Genomic DNA, 21,303 nt, shown 5'->3' with positions numbered 1-21,303 from the left:
GTTAATGGGCAGGGCCTTCTTAATGCTGTCAGAGTGAGTGGAAACCCAGATGGTGGTTAGCTACAGGGTGGACTTCCCTAGCTCAAAGGCTGGGTAAACATCACAAGTTTTCTAACTTTGCCAACTCGGTTGCCTCACCTGAAATGGATACACAGTGACCGGGCAGGGTCGTGGAGAGAAAAACCCATGTATGGAAAGGTCTGGAAATCTCTCCATGCATGTGGGTGGACACCCATGATTCTGCTACCACCCTGAATCTAGAATGCTTTCCAGGCATTTTCTTACAGCCCCAAGTTCACGTCATTGTTGCTCTTTAGAAAGGGTGCATGCATGTATGTGTGTGTGTGGGGGGGGGAGGATACGGAGTGTTAGCAGAAGCAGTCTCAAAAACAGGCATAGCAGAGCCTGGAGTAGTTCAGCTGCCAGGATCTGGGATACCACGCCCCCTGGTGGTGGCGTGTTGAAATTGGCTCTAGTGAGATGGGTAGGTGGTGGAGAGAGAAGGTGAGAGGAGAGGAGAGGGGAAGGGAGAGAAGGACCAAAACAGGGAAGAGGGAGGAAAAAGAAGGAGGGGGAAAGACAGAGAGGATAGAAAGAAAGGGAGGAAGAAAAGGAAGAGGAAGCTGGGTGCCAGTGGCTCATGACGCCTGTTCTCTTAGCTACTCAGGAGGCTGAGATCAGGGTGGGGAGCGTGGCCTAGAGGTAGAGTGCTCGCCTAGCATGCACGAAGCCCTGTGTTTTATTCCTTGGTACCACATACACAGAAAAAGCCAGAAGTGGTGCTGTGGTTCAAATGGTAGAGCGCTAGGCTTGAGAAAGCCCAAGGACAGTGCCCAAGCCCTGAGTTCAAGCCCCAGGAGTGGCAAAAAAGAAAAAAAAAGAGGGAGAGAGATAGAAGGAGGGGAGGAAAGAACAAGAGGAAAGGAGAAGATGGAAGAGGAGGAGAGGGGGGGGAAAGGTGGAAGGAGGGAGGGAAGGAAAAGAGGTGCGGAGAGGGGAGACCAGGTGAACTTGCATCTGGGATAGCAGGACAGACCCGGGGCTGGGCCAGGCGGCCCCCACACCTACCTGGGGCAAGGTGTACCCGCGGAAGTGGGTGGTTCTTGTGAGGGCATGGGGGATACCCATGGGCACCAGGGCCAGTACCCGCTGGGCTTCGTGCAGGACGGCATCTGTGTAGGGGAGGCGGGCGCGATCCCCCAGGCTGGGCGCCCGGCCGACCCCCAGCTCCCGCACGAGCTCCTCCCGCACGCGCTCTGTGGGGGGGCACAAGGGTGGAGGATCAGGGGTGCGATGGGCAGTCATTTGGGGTGAGGCTGGCATGGGGGGCCTGGCCAGCCTACATCTGCTCTCTGATAGCCCACTAGCCACGCTGCCTGAGGGAAGATGCTATTGTCAAGCTCTGTTTTCCTGATGAGGAAACTGAGGCCCAGAGGCCCGAGTGTAAAGTCACAGAGCTTCATCTTAGGGACCACCAGTCACCTCGCTGACCCTGACTGCCTTGAACACAGCTGCCTGACTTGGAAATCCTGGAGTTTTGCAGGGTGTGTGTGTGTGTCTTGGGATTTGAACTCAGAGCCTGAGCATTGTCCCTGAGCTTTTCCACTCAAGGCTAGCGCTTTACCACTTAGAGCCACAGCGCCATTTCTGGCTTCTCAGGAGATCATGAGAGATACGAGTCTCATGGGAACTTTCCTTCCCAGGCTGGCTTTGAATCGTGGTCCTCAGATCTCAGCCTCCTGAGTAGCTAGGATGACGGTCTTGAGAACACACGCGTACTTTGGACGTGAGGGTATTTCAACAGCAGCAGAAGGGTGTAGCAGATGGTGGAGCTGATGGTTTTGGTCCCAGCAAACAGCAGGTAGGTGACTGTCATCAGTAAGTTCTTCTCCGTGAACTCTGTGTTTGGGTTTTTTTCCTCCTGAGAGAAGCCAGGGAGAGGGAGAAGTTCATCAGAGAACACAGTCAGAGACTAATGGAGTCACGCTGGGCTGGGCGACAGCAGACAGAGAAGGCTTTGTCAAATAGATAAAATGTTTGAAAATAAATGTTTGAGGGCCAGAAGTGGTAGAGTGCTTGCCTACCATGCATGAAGACCTGGGTTCGATTCCTCCATACCACATACGTAGAAAAAGCCAGAAGTGGGACTGTGGCTCAAGTGGTACAGCTCTAGCTTTGAGAAAGCTCAAGGATAGTGCTCAGGCCACAAGTTCAAGCCCCAGGATTGGCAATAGAGTAAAATAAATGTTTGGGTAAAGTTGTGAGGTAGCCTCCTGACAGGAGCTCATTTTAGCTGGGAAAAAAATGGAAAGAGAAGCGTCCCTACCAAACACATAGGAAATAAACCAGGCATGGTGGCATACACCTGCAATCCCAGCACTTTGGGAGGGCAGAGGAAGGAGGATCATGGGAGTTTGAGGCCATCTTAGGATACATCCTGAGACCCTGCCTCAAAATACTCAAACAATAAGACAAGAAAACACACACATGATCTCAGAAAGATAAAAATAAAAACAAGGAGGAGGAAGGGGAGGAGGAAAAGAGAGGAAAAAAATGACAGAGAGAGAGAGAAAGAAAGAGAGAGAGAGAGACCAACGCTTAAAGGGGAGGGGGTGTGAGGCAGATGCATCCTCAGGGACCTGAAGGAAGAGAAAAGATGCCCAAGGACTCTCAGCCCAGACTCTGTGTGTGTGGTGTGTGTGTGTGTGTGTGTGTGGTGGCTCCCCTCCCCCTCTCTCCCTCCCCACCTGCGCCATCTTGAGCAGGAAGGCATCCACCAGGTCTCGGGCGGGGCCGGAGGCGTCCAGGCTCTCTCTGTGTCTCTGCACTTGCTTGGAGGTGAAGGCAGCCAGGGTGGTCAAGTGGTGCTGGAGTTGTGTGTGGGGGCCTGGCAGGCGCCGCAGGAGCCAGGAAAACATCTCATAGGCCTGTTGGGGGTGTGTGTGGGGGGGGTGGGGAGAGACAGGTGGTTCACAGGGGCCTGGCAGGAACCCACGGGGCAGGGCACTGGAGCGGGGTCCTCCCTGACTCACCTGGCCCCACGCAGAGCTGACCCCTCGCAGGGTCCCCCCCGCGGCCTGGACCACAGCCCGGAACTCCTCATCCTCATAGGGGAAGCGGAGGCCGAAGATGAGGGAGCAGATGACATTGGAAGTGGCCTGGGACAGGGCCAGGGAGGGGTCGAAGGGCCGTCCTGCGGGGGATGGGGGGGTGGGGATGGTGGTGAGGGCAGGGAGTCGGGGGTGATGGTGCCGCCAATGACGCAGTTGCACCCATCCAGATCAGAGACACACAGACATGGACAAATATGGTCTCAGGAAAGAAAAATCTGGGTGGCGATGGCTCATGCCTGTCAACCTAGCTACTCAGGAGGCTGAGATTCCAGGATTGCGGTTCAAAGCCAGCCAGAGCAGGAAAGTCGGTGAGACTCTTATCTCCAATGACTCACCCAAAAGCTGGAAGGAGAGCTGTGACTCCAGGGCTAGGGTTCAAGGCCTCCTCCCCTGCAGGTCCCTAGGGCTGGACTGGAGCTCATCCCCACATACGGCACGCCCCACCGTGTAACCCCACACTGCTGACCTTTCGTGTCCTGGAATGCCTCCAGCAGGTAGTGCACCTCAGCCTGGATCAGCCCCTCGCCTCCTCGTTTCCCCATGCCCAGGTCCCGCAGAGCCTGCAGGGTGAACTTGCGCATCTGCTTCCATCGCTCCCCATTGGCAAAGAAAACCCCTGTGGGCAAGAGCTAGACTCAAGAAGGAACTGGTTCTTCCCTCCCAACCAGCTGCCTGACGGGAGAGCTGAGGACATAGTAGGTGCTTAATAAGCACACAACTCGATTGGAAGGCTGCAGGGGCGGGGAGGGGGACAAAGGCCTAGTCCCCTTATCCCCATCTCCATCCTGTGGCCCCGCTTTTTTGCCTAGCGGGTTCCCTTCCTGGACTAGCAGCCTTCCACTCTGCCCCTCCACAGCGATTTACTAACTCCAATTCTGATTAAAATCTACAGCTTCAGGCAAGTGTGGTGGCGCATGCCTGTAATTCAAATTACTCCAGGAGGCTGAGATCTGAGGATTGAGGTTTGAAGCCAGCCAGGGCGGGGAAAGTCTATGAGACTCTGATCTCCAGTGAACCAGTAAAACTCTGAAAGTTGGAGTTGTGGTTCCATGAGGTAGCATGCCAGCCTGGAGTGGAAAAAAAGCCAAGTGAGAGAGTTGCAGGATCTGAATTCAAGCCCCAGTACTGGCGTGCACACACACACACACCCACACCCACACAAAATTTGTAGGGGCTGGAGTGTGGCTTAGCGGGCTCAAGTGGTACAGTGCTAGCCTTGAGCAAAGGAAGCTCAGGGACAGTGTCCAGGCCCTGAGTTCAAGCCACAGGACTGGCAAAAAAAAAAAAAAAGATATGTGACTCACTGACCCGCTTGACCAGCATCCTTCTGACTTTCTCATTTCCTCAAAGGATGTCATGATCTCAGCCCCCAGGTTCTCCATTTTAGTCCCTGCCGGGAGCTGTCACATCTGCTCCCCATCTTTTCATCCTTCCTCAGCTCAGAGGCGCCTCCTCCAGGAAGGCCTCCGCGAACTCTGCCATCCCTTTCCCAGCACAAGCCTCTCTGTTTACTGCTCTCACAGCCGTGCCTCTCATTTTAGAGTTCCAGCCTCTTCTCTCCACTGTCCTATGAAAAGCAACAGTTTCCATAGAAAGGGGGCCATTACATGTGTATCCGTCACCTGCATCTCCAGTGCTCTGTACAGGAGCCAGGAATAGTGAGATTATGGGGGTGAATACTTTTCCAAACTCTATGCCTTGCCTTGCCTCCCTCCCTTGCTCTCTCTCTCCTTCTTTCCTTCCTTTTTTATTTCCCCAGTCCCAGGCCTTTAACTCAGGGCCTGGGCACTGTCCTTGTGCTTCTTTTGCTCAAAGCTAGCATTCTGCCACTTGAGGCAAGGCACCACTTCTGTGTTTGTGGTACTGCAGAATCGAACCCAGGGCTTCATGAGTGCTAGGCAAGCATTCTACCACTAAGACACATTCCCAGCTCCCTCCCTTCCTTTCATTTTCATTTCTTCTGCCAGGACTTGAACTCAAATCCTAAGCCCCATCCCTAAACTCTTACATATATATATTTTTTTTGGTGGTAAGGCTGGCACTCTACCCCTGGAGCCATTCTGGTTAACTGGAGGTAAGAGTCTCATTCATGCTGGGGGGCAGTGGCTCATACTTGTAATCCTAGTTACTCAGAAGGCTGAGATCTGAGGATCTCGGTTCAAAGCCATCCCAGGCACTAAAGTGCAGGAGATTCTTATCTCCAATTAATCACTAGAAAACAGGAAGTGGCTCTGTGGGTAGGGTGGTAGCCTTGATCTGAAGAGCTCAGGGACAGCGCCCAGGCCCAGAGTTCAAGCTCCATGACCGGCCCCTCCACCCCCCCCCCCAAAAAAAAAGTCTCATTCATGGACTTTCTTGTGCTCAGCCTCAGATCTCGATTCTCCTGTTTCAGTCTCTGGAGTAGCTAGGATGACACATGACTCTCCCAGTCTTAGCACACTGCATGATTTCTAGTTTATAAGTGTTATCCTATCCATCCCCAGAGCCTGGAAAGTTCCTCGTCTTCCAAACACCTCCCTCTCCACAAGGCCCAATCCCCCTTCAGTCCTTGGCTCGGGCCTGTGGCAGGAACATTCCTCTTAGACATGGAATCTCAGGCACTAAGCTATGTGCAAAAGTCCCCCTCCCACCTGTGCGTGGGGGTCACCCAGCCGTGCACTCACCGTGGCCGTCAAAAGTCCCGTCCAGGGTTTCCAGCCTTCCCCGCCTGTTGAATTCCTCAGCCTGATCTCCCAAGGCCTCGTGGACAGCCTGGTGACCCACCAGTATCACCACGGGCCGCCAGGGGCCCAGGTACACGGTGAACACGGGCCCATACTTCTTACTCAGCTGGGGATGCAGAGGGAGAAAGCGTTGGGTGCAGGGCAGCTAAAAGCTGCCATTGTCTTCCTAACGCTACCCCCAGACCCAATCTCCAGTTCACAACTATCAAATCCTAGCTAGGCACTGGTGGCTCGCGCCTATAATCCTAGCTACTCAGGAGGCTGAGATCTGAGGATCACGGTTCAAAGCCAGACCAGGAAGGAAAGTCTGTGAGATTGTTCATCACCACTGAACCATAAAACAAACAAAAAGCCAGAAGTGGAGCTATGGCTGAAGTGGTAGAGCACGAGCCTTGAACCAAAAGCTCAGGGAGAGTGCCCAGACTCTGAGTTCAAACCCCAGGACTGGTGCACGTACATGTGCACGCACACACACACATATACACACAAGTCAAATCTGAAGCATCTGCCTCCAGATGTCTCTGTCCCTCTCTGTCCTTCTCAGCCTTTTAAGCTATATTCCCCAATCCTCCGGTCCTCCTCACACCCTCTTTCTGTGTCCTTGAAGTACACACACACACACACACACACACACACACACACACACACACACACATACACACACTCCAGTCCTGGGGCTTGAACTCAGGATCTGGGTGATATCCCTGAGCTTTTTCACTCAAGGCTAGCGCTGTCACTTTAGCTACAGCGCCACTTTCGGTGGTTCATTTGGAGATAAGAGTCTCACAGAGTTTCTTGCCTGGGCTAACTTCGAATCACAATCCTCAGATCTCAGCCTCCTGAGTGGCTAGGATTACAAACGAGACTCACTGGCACCCAGCTACCAGGAGTTCTTTTTGCAACACGCAAAGGTTTTCCTGCTTCTGCCCTGGCAGGTTGGGGTTTCCTTCCCCTCCTAAGGTCCCACCCAGGTCTGGGGGGCTATTAAGCCAGAGAGATACTCCATCCATTCTCTCGCTTGGGGAGGCTCTAAGGCAAGTTCCTTCAGCCTGCCAGGCGTTGGTGGCTCACCCCTGTCCTGTCATCCTAGCTACCCAGGAGGCCGGGTTCTGAGGATCAGGGTTCAAAGCCAGTCTGGGCAGGAAAGTCCGTAAGACTTTTTCTCTCTAATGAACCACTAAAAAAAAAAAAGCAGGAAGTGGAGCTGTGGCTCAAGTGGTAGAGCACCAGCCTTGAATATAAAAGCTCAGGCGGGGGAGGGGAATTCCTCTCCTGGTAACAAGCTCAACTTCACTCTACTATCTACCCTTTCCCCGAGGACTCTTCTCTCTCAGCGTGGTCCTTCTTAGCCCACCACCTTCCCAGAGCTCTGTGGACCCCCCCTCCCTTCCTGGATCCTGCTTCTCCCACTTTTACTCCATTCCTGGGACTCTGTGGCTTGTCCTAGCCTACGAGTCTTTCTCCACAGGACACCTCTTCCTTTCTCAGCCCCGCTCCTGCCTACAGGGTCCCCTTTGATTCCAGGACCCCTTGCATCTACCTTCTTGTTTGACCCCCGCCCCTTTCCCACCTGTCCATAGCCAGGTCACTGCCTGGGGGACCCCCCTCCCCACTCCCAGCCAGGCTCACTCACCCGTAGGAGCCCAGAGTAGATGTCCCCAGGACGCAGCTGGAAGAAGTTACCCAGGAGAGGCAGTGGCGTGGGCCCTGGGGGCAGGTGGCCGATGGTCCATGTCCCCCACCGTGACAATGTCACCAGCTTTCCCAGCAGTAGCAGGAGCAGCAGCAACAGCACCCAGGTGCTGGCCGCGTCCATCTCTGCAGGTCGACTCTCCCCTCCTCCCAGGGGCTGGGCTGGGCCAGAAGAAATCAGACGCAGGGGGTGGGGAGGCGGGGCGGGGGTGTGGCCTCCCCACGCCTGGCCTCCTGGCTGTCAGCTTCCTCCTGATGTTAGGGACACACACGCAGGAGTAGATAACCCCGGTCACCCCAGCCTCCCTCCACCCTCCCCCTGTTTTTCTGGAGTCAGCCCTGGGGGATGGGGAGGGGGCGGTGGAGACAGAGCCTGGAGTCCCCGGGTAGGAAGCAGTGGTGTGGAAATAAAGGGAATGTGGCTTACCTGAGCCACCCCTACCTGATACTGGCTTGTGATCTTGCTGCACGTTTACCCCCTCCTTCCTTTCTGACCTCCGCCCCCCCACCCCGTTCTCACAGAGGTCTGAGTGTGCGCGCATACATGCATGCGTGTGTGTGTGTGTGTGTGTGTGTGTGCATGCGTGGTGTGTTGGAATCAGTTTTCTTTCACGGAGAGATTTGGCCTCTCTTTCTGGCTAAGGGACAGAGCTAGGATGATGACGACAACGATGATGATGATGGTGATGATTTTGGCCCAAGATCAGGATTTGAACTCAGTACTTGATGCTTTTTGTTCACTGGCTGGCATTCTACCAATTGAAACAGGCCTCTAACTCCTCAGCCCCCCTCCCCACTACTCTCCCCAACTAGAATTTAAGACTCAGGCCTGTTTCATCTCCCTATTGACGGATGGTTCTATTTATTCCCCTAGAAGCCACTTGCTGGGGGGTGGGGTGGGGGGAGAAGGGGGTTTGGCAGCTTCCAGGAGAAAGCCAGATGCCTTGAGTTCAGCAGCCTTGCTTCTAGGTACTCATTTACTCTTTTATATCATCAAGCTTGTGTTCAGGGGTCCAAATTTCATATATATATATATATATATAATTTTTTTTTTGCCAGTCCTGGGGCTTGAACTCAGGGTCTGGGCACTGTCCTTGGACACTTTTTGCTCAAGGCTAGTGCTCTGCCACTTGAGCCACAACTCTACTTCTGGCTTTTTGTGACTAGTTTATTGGAGATAAGAGGTTCGTGGACTTTTCAGGCTGATTTTGAACCACAATCCCCAAATCTCAGCTTCTTAAATCACTAGGTGTGAGCTCTTGGCACCCTGTGGTGTGTTCAGGATTTAATAAGAACACTAGCACATCCCGATTGAAAATGGAGCCTGGTACAGCTATAATAATCAATACAAATAAATGCTATGCCGAGTGCCAGTGGCTCACGCCTGTCACCCTAGCTACTCTGGAGGCTGAGATCTGAGGATCGCAGTTGAAAGCCAGCCCAGCAGGAAAGGCCATGAGACTCTTATTTTCAATGAACCAACAAAAAGGCAGAAATGAAGCTTTGGCCCAAGTGGTAAAGTGCTAGCTTAGGGATAGCACCCAGGCCCTGAATTGAAGCCCAAGACTGACTCTCTCTCTCTCTCTCTCTCTCTCTCTCTCTCTCTCTCTCTCTCTCTCTCTCTCTCTCTCTCTCTCTCTCTCTCTCTCTCTCTCTCTCCCTCTCCCTCCGTCCCTCCCTCCCGCCCCCCTCTGTAAAAAGGCACTGTGAAAGCAGGAGGAAAGCTTAGTGTTTCTGTCTCCAGTGTACATGTGTCTCCTTGATGCCTGTTCCCCCTGGGTTTGAGGAGGGATAGAAGCTGGCCCTCCAAAGAAAAGAAAAGAGAAGCAGAGACTCCAGCAGAAAGAGCACCCCACCAAAGGACAATAATGCCTATGGCTGAGAAAATCATCAACCAGGCCACACTTGCCAAGCCTGTTTCCTAGCTCTACTCTCCCCCTGTCCCTTCCCCCAGTCATCCTCTCTCTCTCTCTCTCTCTCTCTCTCTCTCTCTCTCTCTCTCTCTCTCTCTCTCTCTCTCTCTCTTCTTCTTCTCCCCCTCCCTCCCTCTCTCCCCGCCCCCTCTCTTCCCCTCTTTGTTTTTATGCCAGTACTGGGGCTTGAACTGAGGGCCTTGTGCTCTCACTTGACATAGCCACTCATCAGCTGGCACATCGAGCTTTTTGCTGGTTCACCGGAGATAAGAACCTCATGAACTCTCTTGGCTGGGATGGCTTAGAACTGTGCTCCTCTGATCTCAGCCTCTTGAGGGACTCCTCAGGCCCAGCTCCTGATGTTTAATGTGTGTGTGTGTGTGTGTGTGTGTGTGTGTGTGTGTGTGTGTGTGTGTGTGTGTGCGTGCGTGCGTGTGTGTGTTTTGTGGGGCTTGATCTCAGGGCCTGGGCGCAGTCCCTGAGCTCTTTCACTCAAGGATAGCACTTGACCACTTTGGGCCATGGTTCCATTTCCAGTTTTCTGGTGGTTCGTTGGAGAAGAGTCTCATAGACATCCCTGCCTTAGCTGGCTTTAACTCATGGTCTTCTGCGTAGCTAGGGTGACAGGCGTGAGCCACTGGTGCCCAACTATTGTTAATTAATTTTTTTTTTGTCATTTGTGGGACTTGAACTCTGGGCCTGGGCACTGTCCCTGAGCTCTTCAGCTCAAGACCCTATCCCTTGAGCCACAGCGCCATTGACGGTTTTCTGATGGTCATTTGGAGATAAGAGTCTCATGTTCTTTAGTGCCTGGGCTGGCTTTGAACCTTGATCTTCAGATCTCAGCCTCCTGAGTAGCTAGGGTGAAGGCGTGAGGCACCGCGCCTGGCTGCTGGTTAATTTAAGAGCTGAAGTCAGTTGAACTTCACTGCTCAATCCGGCCCCACGATCTCTTGGCCTCTTAGGTAGCCAGGATGACCGACGTGAGGCCCTGGGGTCCAGCGCTGAAGAAATGATCAAAAGGTAACCGGAAGGCCTCTAAAATGTTACCCCAAAGCCATCAAGTATACAGAACCAAGTTGTGGAGGTTACTCCAGTAAGATTTCACAGTAACTGAGTCATTCTGGGTGGATTCTGCCCTCTCATGCTGACTCCTCACTCCCGAGCAACACCCATGCTACCCACACTTCAAATGCCAGGCCTCTTCCACTCCCCACACGGCTACTTCCCAGCAGAGCCTGGTACCAGGGCTTGGCAGTGCTTAAGTGGGAGTCTAGCTGAGTACCATGGATTTTTCTAGAAGGCTGTAGATCCTGGGGTTCTAGTAGGCTGGGTTGGGGGGGAGCAGACACAAGTTCTAGAAATTGTGTTCTAATCTTCTAAGCTGGCCTGACTATCTTTTTTTTTTTTTTTGCCAGTCCTGGGCTTGAGCTCAGGGCCTGAGCACTGTCTTTGGCCTTTCTCAAGGCTAGAGCTCTACCACTTGAGCCTCAGCACCACTTCTGGCTTTTTTCTATATGTGGTACCAGGGAATCGAACCTGGGTCTTCATGCATGCTAGGCAAGCACTTTAACCACTAGGCCAAACTCCCGGCCCATGGCCTGACTATCTTAAGCTAAGCTGGCCTGTCTCCTCTCTGGTCCACTATCGTGAACTCCATTTTGGAACTCTGCTCTCACAGCCTTGGTTGTCTCTTGGTGGGTCTTTCTCCATTCCCTCCTTTCAAGCTCTTCTACCCAATACTTAGCTGTGGGGCTTGAACTCAAGGCCTGGCACTTCCCCTGAAGTCTTTCCCTTAAGGCTAGCACTCTACCACTTTGAGCCACACCTCCACTTCTGGTTTTCTGGCGGTTCACTGGAGATCAGAGTCTCAAGGCCTTTCTTGCCCAGGCTGGTTTTGAACCTCCATCCTCAGATCTCAGCCCCCTGAGTAGCTACGGTGTCAGGTGGGAGCCACCAGCATCTGACTTATTTTCCCTGTCTCATTTCTGGTCTCCTTGTGTAGGAAGTGGAATTCCAAGAGCCTGGCTTCCTTCCTGATGACAGGCCTTGTGCTAGAGGCATTCTGGCTGGGGACACTGCTAGTTGACAACTGCTGTCTTCAGACCCATCCTTGTGCATAAGTTCAGATATTTCCTTGTCATTCCGACACTCTGCTCCCACCTCATCTCCCCTATTCCTTTCAAAGAGCCCATATCCAAGCTCCAGGGGTTGTCAAATTGGGTCCCTAACCCTAACCACCAAACTGAAAGACATGGTGAGGGGCAGAGGAAGGAAATTTATTACCTGATTGCCACAGGAAGGCAGGCTTCATGATATTTTCAGCCACTTTCTAGCGCAGCAGGCATTTGCTTTAGGCTTGAGCAGATGAGGACCTGGGGTGGGGTGGGGGGCAGAAAGGGAAAATGTATGCAGTCTTGGCAGCCCCAGGACATACATGTGAGTACAGGTAATCAGAGATGGTCTGACAGCCCATCCGTCCCAGGATAGCTCAGGTGGGGCCTTGGGACAGTGACAGACACGGACACAAGGCAAAGTGGTCTGTCTTTCCTGGCTTCTAAGATGGCCGTCCAAGGTGGCATCCAACATGGCACAAGAAAAAGAATAGAAGGTACACACGGAAGGTGTCTGGGCTACCAGGTGGCCCTCCTGTCCCTGCTGATTCATGGGCCCAAGTTCGGAGTTAGTGTTTCTGACGGAGAAGCAGCTTTGAAGAACCTATCTTCTGTCTCCTTCACCCCGAGGGGCTTAACTCTTTCCTGCACCCTCCAACCTCTCAATTAGCTGAATCTGTAGAGTAAATTGAGTGAGGGTGGACCCATCGAATGGGAAGAAACCATTTTAATGTTGTGCTTATGCATGGAGTCACGCAAACGTACTAAACGCCCAGCAGTGTTTTTATTCCAACCTAAGGCTACAGAAAGAACGAACTGAGTTTCTTTAGTTTTGCTGGGGGCAGGTGTGAGGAGTTGACGGCCCACGGAGTGGGAGGGTGAGAGGAGGAAATGTTTGGGAACAAAGGCTGTCTTGTTATTCAGATAAAGACTCTCCCATAACCTAAGAAAAATAGCTGATAACTCGTGACAAAGTCCAGTTTTTCTCTTCAATGAGTCAGTTCTAGATCTAGTCTCAACTTTCTTTTCCTTTCCTTTTCTTTTTTTTCCTCTTCTTTTTCCTTCCTTTTCTCTCCGCTTCTGTTTTCTTTTCTTCTCTCTCTTTTCCTTTCACAGGTTCTCCTTACGTGGCCAGTAAAACTTAGATTCTCCTGCCTTAGCCTCCTGAGTGCTGCAAGTCAAGCAAGACTCCATTATACCAGGCTAAATGTAGCTCTATTGTTAGGTCCATTTCTGGATCCAGCTACCCTCTAGTTCCAGCCCACACGTGTTACGAAATGTTATTTAAGGTTTAACATAGTGTTGTCTGACTGTAACCTCAGCACTTTGGAAGCTGAGGCAGGAAGATTAAGAATTCCAGGACAACCTGGAGCGACTGTCACAATTAAACAAAACAAAAGAAAACAAAAAAGAAGACAGACCTTGTAAAAACACTTGTTGCAACCAGGCACAGTGGCTCACACCTGTAATCCTGGCTACTTATGAGGCAGGCAGGGGCTCATGATTTAAGGCTAGCCTAGGCAAAAAGTTACAGAGACTCCAGCTCAGCAAAAAACCATGATGCTTCTCTCTGCCTTAATCTCTACATACAAAAAAGTTAACCCCGTGTTAAGCAATCAGCTACTTTTCTACTCTTCTCCCTGTTTTCATTTTGAAATGACCAAGTTTAAAAATTGATCTAGTTTATTGTTATTACAGAGGTGATATACAGAGAGATCATAATGACATGTGGCAGGTAATGTGTACATCTCCTTTTGTACAGTATTTTCTGTTCCCTCACTCTTTCCCATTATGAAGTTGTGCTGCTGCAGCTTCTCTTCCTCCTTCTCCTCCCCCTCCCTCTCCCCCTCCCCTTCCTCCTCCTCCGCCTCTTTCTCCTCCTTCTTTTTGCTTTCTTAATCCCTTTTCTTCATTTTAAAGATCTCGACCGGTTTCCCTGACAATTCTAGAAGCCGGACCTACTTTGCTCCACCTGTCTGTATAAATCAACCCCCTCTGTGCAGTAAACCAGAACGGGCCAATTCTGTTTGCTGGCTTTGTGAAGAAGGTACAGCTCTATCATCGTCCTCTGGGATTGAGGAGCTTGGATGGGTCCCACTGGCAGAACACTGCCGAGCAGGGGTGACGCCTAGACTGGGCACTGATGGGCCACGCCTGGCATCCTAGTTACTTAGGAAGCTGAGATTTGAGGATCTTCATTCCAAGTCAGTCTAAGCAGGAAAATCTGTGAGACTCTTATCTTCCGTGAACCACCTGAAAACTGGAAGTGGCGCTGTGGCTCAGAGTGGTAGAGTGCTAGCCTTGAGTGAAAGAAGCTCAGGGACAATGCCCAGGCCCTGAGTTCAAGCCCCAGGACTGGCAAAAAAGAAAAAGGAAAAGGAACCCCCCTTTTCCCCATCTCTCTCAGGTCCTCAGATATCTGGCCATTTCAGGCACAACTTCTGTCAGTCATAAGCAACTTCTATGGTTCAAGTTCTACAATTGCCTTGAGCCAGCCTGGGCTTGTACTCGGCTTTTCTATCTTTCTAGAAGGCCTCACCCACCCTGAAAGAGTTGCGAAGAGGTTAGCTGCCTGTGTGAGTTAGTCACAGAAGTCACAATCTCTTCTCACACCCAGGTTTTTCAAAGCTAAAGTAAATTCCAGCTCCATTGAATTAGATTTCCATTTCTGCCATGCCCTGGCTTCCAGAACAGGAGTGACTGGGAAAGATCCAGAACGTTTTCTCCTCCTGTGTCAGCTATCAAAGGCTCTGGGCATCTCCTCTTAGCTTGCTTGCTGATTTGTTTATTTATTTATTTATTTTTGCCAGTCCTGGGGTTTGAACTCAGGATCTAAACACTGTCCTAGAGCTTCTTTTGCTCAAGGCTAGCACTCTACCACTTGAGCCACAGCACCACTTCCAGCTTTTTCTGTTCTGTGCTACTGAGGTATCAACCCTCACCCCACCCCAGGGCTTCATGCGATACTAGGCAAGCACTGTACCACTAAGCCACATTCCCAGCCTGCTGTGCCTCAGCTTTTTCTGGCTTTGGTTTTGTTTGTTGGAAATCAAAGTCTCATACACTTTCCTGTCTGCTTGGCTTTGAATTGGGATACTCAGAACTCAGTCTCCTGAGTAGCTAAGGTGACAGGTGTGAGCCACCAGAGATGGGCTTCCTTTAATTTTTAGAATCCCTCCTCTCCTTTCCAGAAGCAGATCATTCAATCACCACCAGGTGGTGCTGTCTCCCAGCAGATTCACCTTGAATCTGAGCCTGGGCGTGTGTGCGTGTGTGTGTGTGTGTGTGTGTGTGTATGTGTGTATGTGTGTGTGTGTGTGTGTGTGTGTGTGTGTTTCCTGCTGAGCTTGAGACCTCACTGGCTCTCTAGATGAGCCCTTTATTCTATCTAAATCACATTCCACTCTCTCCTAAAACGGGGACAACGAGAGCCATTAGTTTCCTACTTGCCAGGATGAGTCAGGAAGATGGAAAGCACCCCGAGGATAGATTCTGGGTGACATCTGTTCTGGGTCTCCAGACTCTTCCCATTCTTCCACCTGTTCAGTGATTGTGAAATTCAGGGCAGGACCCAGGGATAACTAGGGAAGGTTTGGCTGATTCTCTCTCTCTCTCTCTCTGTCTTTCTCTCTCTCTCTTTCTCTCCCTTTCCCCTCCCTCTCTCTCCCTTCCTCCCTCCACCCCCTGCCTCCCCCCCTATTTCTATTCCAGTCACTAGAAGCCATGGTCTCCTTAGAAGATATCTATATCTATATCTGTATATCTATAGATAGATATATAGATATGGGTGTGTCATTCATGGGGCTTGAACTCTGGGCCTGGGCGCTGCCCCTGAGCTCTTCAGCTCAAGGCTACGACCTACCCATTGAGCCACAGCCCCACTTCCGGTTTTCTGGTGGTTCATTGGAGATAAGGCTCATCGACTTTAATGCCTGGGCTGGCTTTGAACCAAGATCCTCAGATCTCAGCCTCCTGAGTAGCTAGGATGTCAGGTGTGAGCCACTGTGCTCAGTGAGAATGTTTTTAAAGGCAACTTTCTTCACAAGTGATATATTATTATTATTATTATTATTATTATTATTTTTGCCAGTCCTGGGCTTGAGTGCTCAGGGCCTGAGCACTGTCCTTGGACTTTCTCTAGGCTAGAGCCTCAGCACCACTTCTGGCTTTTTTCTATGTATGTGGTACTGAGAATCGAACCCAGGTCTTCGTGCATTCTAGGCAAGCACTCTATCACTAGGCCAAACTCCCGGCTCCTGTTATGATTACTATTATTATTATTAAGTTTTAGCATGTTAAGGATGAAACCCAGGGTCTGTCACAAATCAGGCAAGTGTTCTACCACTGAGCTACACTCTTGACCTCTAAAATAGATATTGTGTGTGCTTGTGTGTGCATGCACAGACTTACACACGTGCCAGGCAGGGGGCTTGAACTCAGGGCCTGGGCATTGTTCTTGAACTTCTTTTGCTCAAAGCTATCACTCTACCACTTGAGCCCCAGCACCACTTCTGGCTTTTTCTGTGTTTGTGGTACTGAGGAATGGATCCTAGGGCTTCATGCATGCTTAAGCAAGCACTTGACCACTAGGCCACATTCCCAATAAATAAATTTTCTTTGCTTTGGGCCTGTACCCGAGCTTGAACTCAGGGTCTCCTACTCTTTTTCTTAGATTTTTTTTTCCCTCAAGATTGGTCCTCTACCACCTGAGTCATACCTCCACTTTTGACTTTGGTGGTTCTTTGAAGATGAGAGTCTCACGGACTTTCTTGCTGGGGTGGGTCTCAAACCAGGATCCTCAGATCTCAGGCTCGTGCATCACGAGGATGACAGGTGTGAGCCACCTCCATGCAGTGTCTGCAGGCATTGTCACACACCATTTTTCACTGGACAGTGGGGCCCCATCCTGACTTCACTAGATAGTAACCCCTCCCTGCAGCACTTTCTGTGAAAGGAATGCCAGGTTCAAAAGAGACCAGAATCTGATCTCAGAGTGTCTCCATAATTTAGGGCCAGCGCTCAGGTGAGAGCAAGGCTTGGCATTTAGGTTATCCATTGTCCCTTTTCTCTGCACATTTCCTGGTCAGCTGCTACCTGGAGACATCCATAGCTTGGCTGAATCTGAGATCTGAGTCACTGTGCCCCTTATCAGATTAGAGCAGCTTTGTCTTCTGCCCCCGCCCCTCCCATATGCCCTCTGGGGCCTCCAGGTCTCCTTGTCCAGCTGTGCCTCAGCCCTACTCTTGTGTTTGGTCTATCAGAAGCTGGGTGAGGACAAGTGGACTTTTATTCAACAACTCTTCCCTGCCAGGTGTGGGTATCATGCCCTGAGAGTCAGGTATCGATGGCTCACATCTATTTTCCTGAGGATCAGGGTTCGAAGTCAGCCCAGGCAAGGAAGTCCATAAAACTCTTATCTTCAGTGAACCATCCCAAAGGCAGAAGTGGTGCTGTGTCTCAAATGGGTGGAGCGACCAATCTGGAGAGAAAAAGCTCAGGAACAGCGCCCCAGCCCTGAGATTAAGCCTTAGGACTGGTGTGAGAGTCCCAGCAGCGCACGGCACCCTGACCCCTTGCCTCCTGCCCCAGGTCAGTCCTCCTTAGCCTGTAGGGCCACTCCCTGGTGACCGTTTCAAGAGACCTGTTCCCTTGAGAGGTCAGGATCCATGTAAACATCCCTCCCTCCTTTGTGTCAGTCCTGAGGCTTGAATTCAGGAGCCTCATGAGAAAAGCAGAAACAGAATAAAGCCTTTGCAAGCCTTGGCATGCCAAAGATGACCGCAAAAACCACAAGCTATGCAAGAGGTATGGTGTTGATTGTCCTTTCTGCCCTTGGGAAAAGCCAGACCTGCGGAGAGTCTAATTGTGGTCTTCTCTATCCTTTGTCCATCAGAACAAAACCACTCAGCCCAGAGTTCCTTTCTTACCAGAGCCTGGACAACTAATACAGCCATCACCACATAGACTCCCTGCCTCAGTTTCCCAACTGGGCCTTCCTCCCTGGTGCTTCATGTCAGTCCCCTCTGCTTTAGAGACAAAAGCCAAGTGTGGGCAGGAACTGGCTGTTGTGTTCAAGTATTTTCATGACTTATTCCATGGGTACACACATCCAGCTTACAGCTCATGTGTCATCTTCTGATCTGAGGAAAGCAGGCTCACCTTCTCTCTCCTCTCCTCCCACTTAGCTTGTTTATCTTATGTAACACATTATGCAACAGTACATATTTGCTTTTTTTTTCCCCCAGACACTCCAGGATGTGAAGGAACTGGATAGGGGCAGAATTGAAGGTAGAGCTGCCTGAAGTTTAAGTCCGTGAACCGTGTGTGTGTGTGTGTGTGTGTGTGTGTGTGTGTGTGTGTGTGCTTGAACTCAGGGCCTGGGTACTGTCCCTGAGTTTTTTTTCACTCAAGGCTGGCTGGTGCTCTACCATTTGAACCACAGCTGTACTTTCGTCGTTTTGCTGATTAACTGACTCTTCTGTCTCACTGGCTTCCGACTACAATCCCTAAATCTCAGTCTCCTGAGTAGCTAGGATTCTAGAATGAGCCAGCAGTATCTGACTCAGATAGGAGTTTTTTTTTTTTTGATATTGTTGGGATTTGAACCTAGGGCCTGGGTGCTGTCTCTGAGTTTGTTTTGCTCAAGGCTAGTGCTTGAGCCACAACGCCAGTTCTTTTTGGTGATTAATTAGAGATAAGAGTCTCATGGATGTCTTTCCTGGGCTGTCTTCAAACCTCAATCCTCAGATCTCTGCCTCCTGAGTAGCTAGGATGACAGACTTGAGCCAGTGACACCTGGACGGGGATATTTTTTTGAGACCAGATCAGGAACACTATTTCTGTTCACACTCCATTGTCCAGAACTCAGTCACAGCCGGGTGCTGGTGGCTCACGCCTGTAATCCTAGCCACTTAGGATGCTGAGATCTGAGATCAGTTTGAAGGCAGCTGAGGCAGGCAAGTCTGTGAATTTTTTATTTTTGCCAGTCCTGGGGCTTGAACTCAGGGCCTGCGCATTGTCCTTGATCTTCTTTTGTTCAAAGCTAGCGCTCTACCACTTGAGTCACAGCACCACTTCTGGCTTTTTCTGAAAGTCTACTGGAGATAAAAGACAGACTTTCCTAGGCTGGCTTTGAACTGCAATCTTCTGATCTCAGCCTCTTAAGTAGCTAGGATTAAATATGTGAGCCACGAGTGCCTGCCCCCACGAGACTCTTTATTTCCAGTAAACTACCTCGAATAAAAGCTGAAGGTGGTGCTGTGGCTCAAGTGGTAGAGTGCTAGCCTTGAGCAAAAGAAGCTCAGGACAGAGTTCAAGCCCCAGGAGTTGTATGCATGTGCGCGTGTGCACGCACATACACACACACACACACACATACACACACACACAGATGTAACCAGCTTCACTGCAGAAGAAATGTGCCTGTAGCTGTCTACTTGAACAGAAAGGAGAAGTGGGTAGAGGTATTTATTCACAGCTTCTGTCTCCACCACAGGGAAGGTACATCTGGTATTTAGAAGGGCGAATATTGATTATGATCAACCAGCGTCTATAGGACAGGGACCCAAGCTTTTCCCTTCTGCATTATTTTCTGCTGTCAGGAAATACTCAAACATGGAAACGTTATCAAGAAGATAAAGGTTTATTGCACCCTCACTTTTGGTAGTAGCATTTGCTAGGCTTCTGATGAAGACTTCATGGTAGGTACAGCTCAAGGGTGGAAGCCTGTGGGAAATAGGTAAGTGGATATGTCTGTGAGGCCAAAATACCAGGAGTTAAACTTGATTTGTAACCATTAATTCTCATGGCAACTAATCCAGTTCATCAAGAGACTCAATTTAGCCACTCCGCCTCTATCCATCTCTCTCTCTCTCGGTGCCAGTCCTGGGCCTTAAACTCAGTACTTAGCATTGTTCCTGAGTTTCTTTTGCTCAAAGCTAGTGTTCTTCCACTTTGTTTTTTTTAGTGATTCATGAGAGGTATGAAGCTTAGTCTTTCCTTTCCAGGCTGGCTTTGAACCAGGATCCTCAGATCTCAGCCTTTTTAAATTTTTTTTTGGTTGTGGGGCTTGAATTCTGGGCCTGGGCACTGTCCCTGAGCTCTTTAGCTCAAGGCTACCGCCCTATCTCTGAAACCACTTCCAATTTTCTAGTAATTGGAGATAAGAGTCTCATGGACTTTAATGCCCAGGCTGGCTTTGAACCATGATCCTCAGATCTCAGCCTTCTGAGTAGCTAGGATGACAGGAGTGAGCCACTGACGCTTGTTCTTTTGAGAAAGACGTGAGTCCATTTGTGCCAATGGTACCTTGAGGATCTAATTATCCACCAAGAAGTCATCCAGCCCTCAAGACCATTTTGTTGGGGCCCTTTGGGGAGATGGGATTGATTTGAACCTGCCTCCTGGTGTGGAGAAGGGCTGGCAGCTGACTTTTGTTCTTTTTTGAGAACATGGTGGAGTTTCACAGGCCTGTAGGGGAGCAGTGAAGGGGAGGATGAAGCCCAGGTCTTGATCTTGACCTCAGGGCTTGATCCAAGAGAAATTCTTGTGGAGATTAAGAGCAACTGTTCAAGGTGTTTATTTGCTCTCAGAGGAGTGTCCCATGAGACCTGCCATTAGGAATGTGACAGAGAGAAGAAGAGGCCACAGGCTGGCCTCCTTTCCCTCCTCTTTCAGCTATTTTTCTCCTTCCAGGACTCTCCCAGCATGGCACCAGGCCTGGCTGATGTGGTCTGCAGAGCTCAGCATCCTCAGTAGCAATGACTCCGTTAAAAAAGAAAGAAAGAAAGAAAGAAAAGGAAAAAGAAGGCAGCCACATTATACAATCAATGTGTGTTAACTCACCCCCAGATTGTTTACAGAGGGAGAAAGAATGCTGTTAATAATTAAGCCTGGCTGGGGCACCAGTGGATCACACCTATAATCTCAGCTACTCAGAAGGCTGAGATCTGGAGATGGTGGTTCAAAGCCAGCCTGAGCAGGAAAGCCTGTGAGACTTTTGTCTTCATTTAACTACAGTAATACTAATACTAATATTAATAATAATGCTGAAAATGATGCTGTGGCTCCAATAGTAGGTGTAAAATGAAGCTTAGAGACAGCTAGCTTCCAGGTCTCTGAGTTCAAGCCCTAGGACAGAAACAAAAAGAATCACCCTAATAATGAAGCCAGGACACAGGTGGGAAGAAATTTTTTTATATTTTTTATTGTAATTAATAAAAGGGTTACATGATATTTGCCAGAGAGAAGGTGCATTAATTCACATACATTGATACCCTTTCACATGTCTTGGTGCACTAAGCTCACATCACCACAGGGGGGCACTGGAGAGCAAATCCCAGTTCAGCCATTGTATAACCTGGTCCGAGGGCCTGGCAAGCCACTGTGCAGAATTGCTTTGCATAACCTGCCTTGCCCTAGGGAACTGAGTTATGCAAAAGAGAGAGGGGAGAAACCACTTGATCTAATTCTTTACATTCCACTGACCACCAGCCCCGAGGTAGGCATGGTAATCCTGGACAGGCTCTCCTCTCCAGTGGAAATTTGAGCAATGACCCTGGGGCCTCTTTCTTTATTATCTCCTATCTTGAAGTAGTTTCAGTTGCCTGGGCAAAGACCGGCTTAACTACTAGCTGCGTGGATCCTTCTGGAATAGAAAGGCAAGGTTGGGGTGGAGCTCAGGGCTCACCTTAGAATAGGAGATCTTGAGTTACAGCCCAGTGTGGCTACAAAAAAAAAAAAAAAAGTC

The 21,303-nt window shown here is 50.3% G+C and overlaps 1 protein-coding gene across 1 annotated transcript in view; it reads right to left on the bottom strand.

Annotated features, from left to right (window-relative positions):
* Positions 1 to 7,666, bottom strand: part of Cyp2s1 (cytochrome P450 family 2 subfamily S member 1) — an 8,952-nt gene extending 1,286 nt beyond the window's left edge. Inside the window, exons 1-7 of the mRNA XM_090322258.1 lie at positions 7,470 to 7,666; positions 5,777 to 5,942; positions 3,580 to 3,729; positions 3,033 to 3,193; positions 2,748 to 2,927; positions 1,780 to 1,921; positions 1,069 to 1,256 (exon numbers count right to left, since the gene is read on the bottom strand). Coding sequence (XP_090178384.1) covers positions 1,069 to 1,256; positions 1,780 to 1,921; positions 2,748 to 2,927; positions 3,033 to 3,193; positions 3,580 to 3,729; positions 5,777 to 5,942; positions 7,470 to 7,652 — 1,170 coding nt within the window. The 5' untranslated portion in view covers positions 7,653 to 7,666. The remainder of the gene's footprint in view (positions 1 to 1,068; positions 1,257 to 1,779; positions 1,922 to 2,747; positions 2,928 to 3,032; positions 3,194 to 3,579; positions 3,730 to 5,776; positions 5,943 to 7,469) is intronic.
* Positions 7,667 to 21,303: the final 13,637 nt, after the last annotated feature.

This window comes from Megascapheus bottae, chromosome 31 (assembly GCF_031878675.1).
Source record: "Megascapheus bottae isolate mThoBot1 chromosome 31, mThoBot2.hap1, whole genome shotgun sequence".
Classification (NCBI taxonomy): Eukaryota; Metazoa; Chordata; class Mammalia; order Rodentia; family Geomyidae; genus Megascapheus; species Megascapheus bottae.
This window is presented reverse-complemented; position numbering and strand designations above follow the sequence as displayed.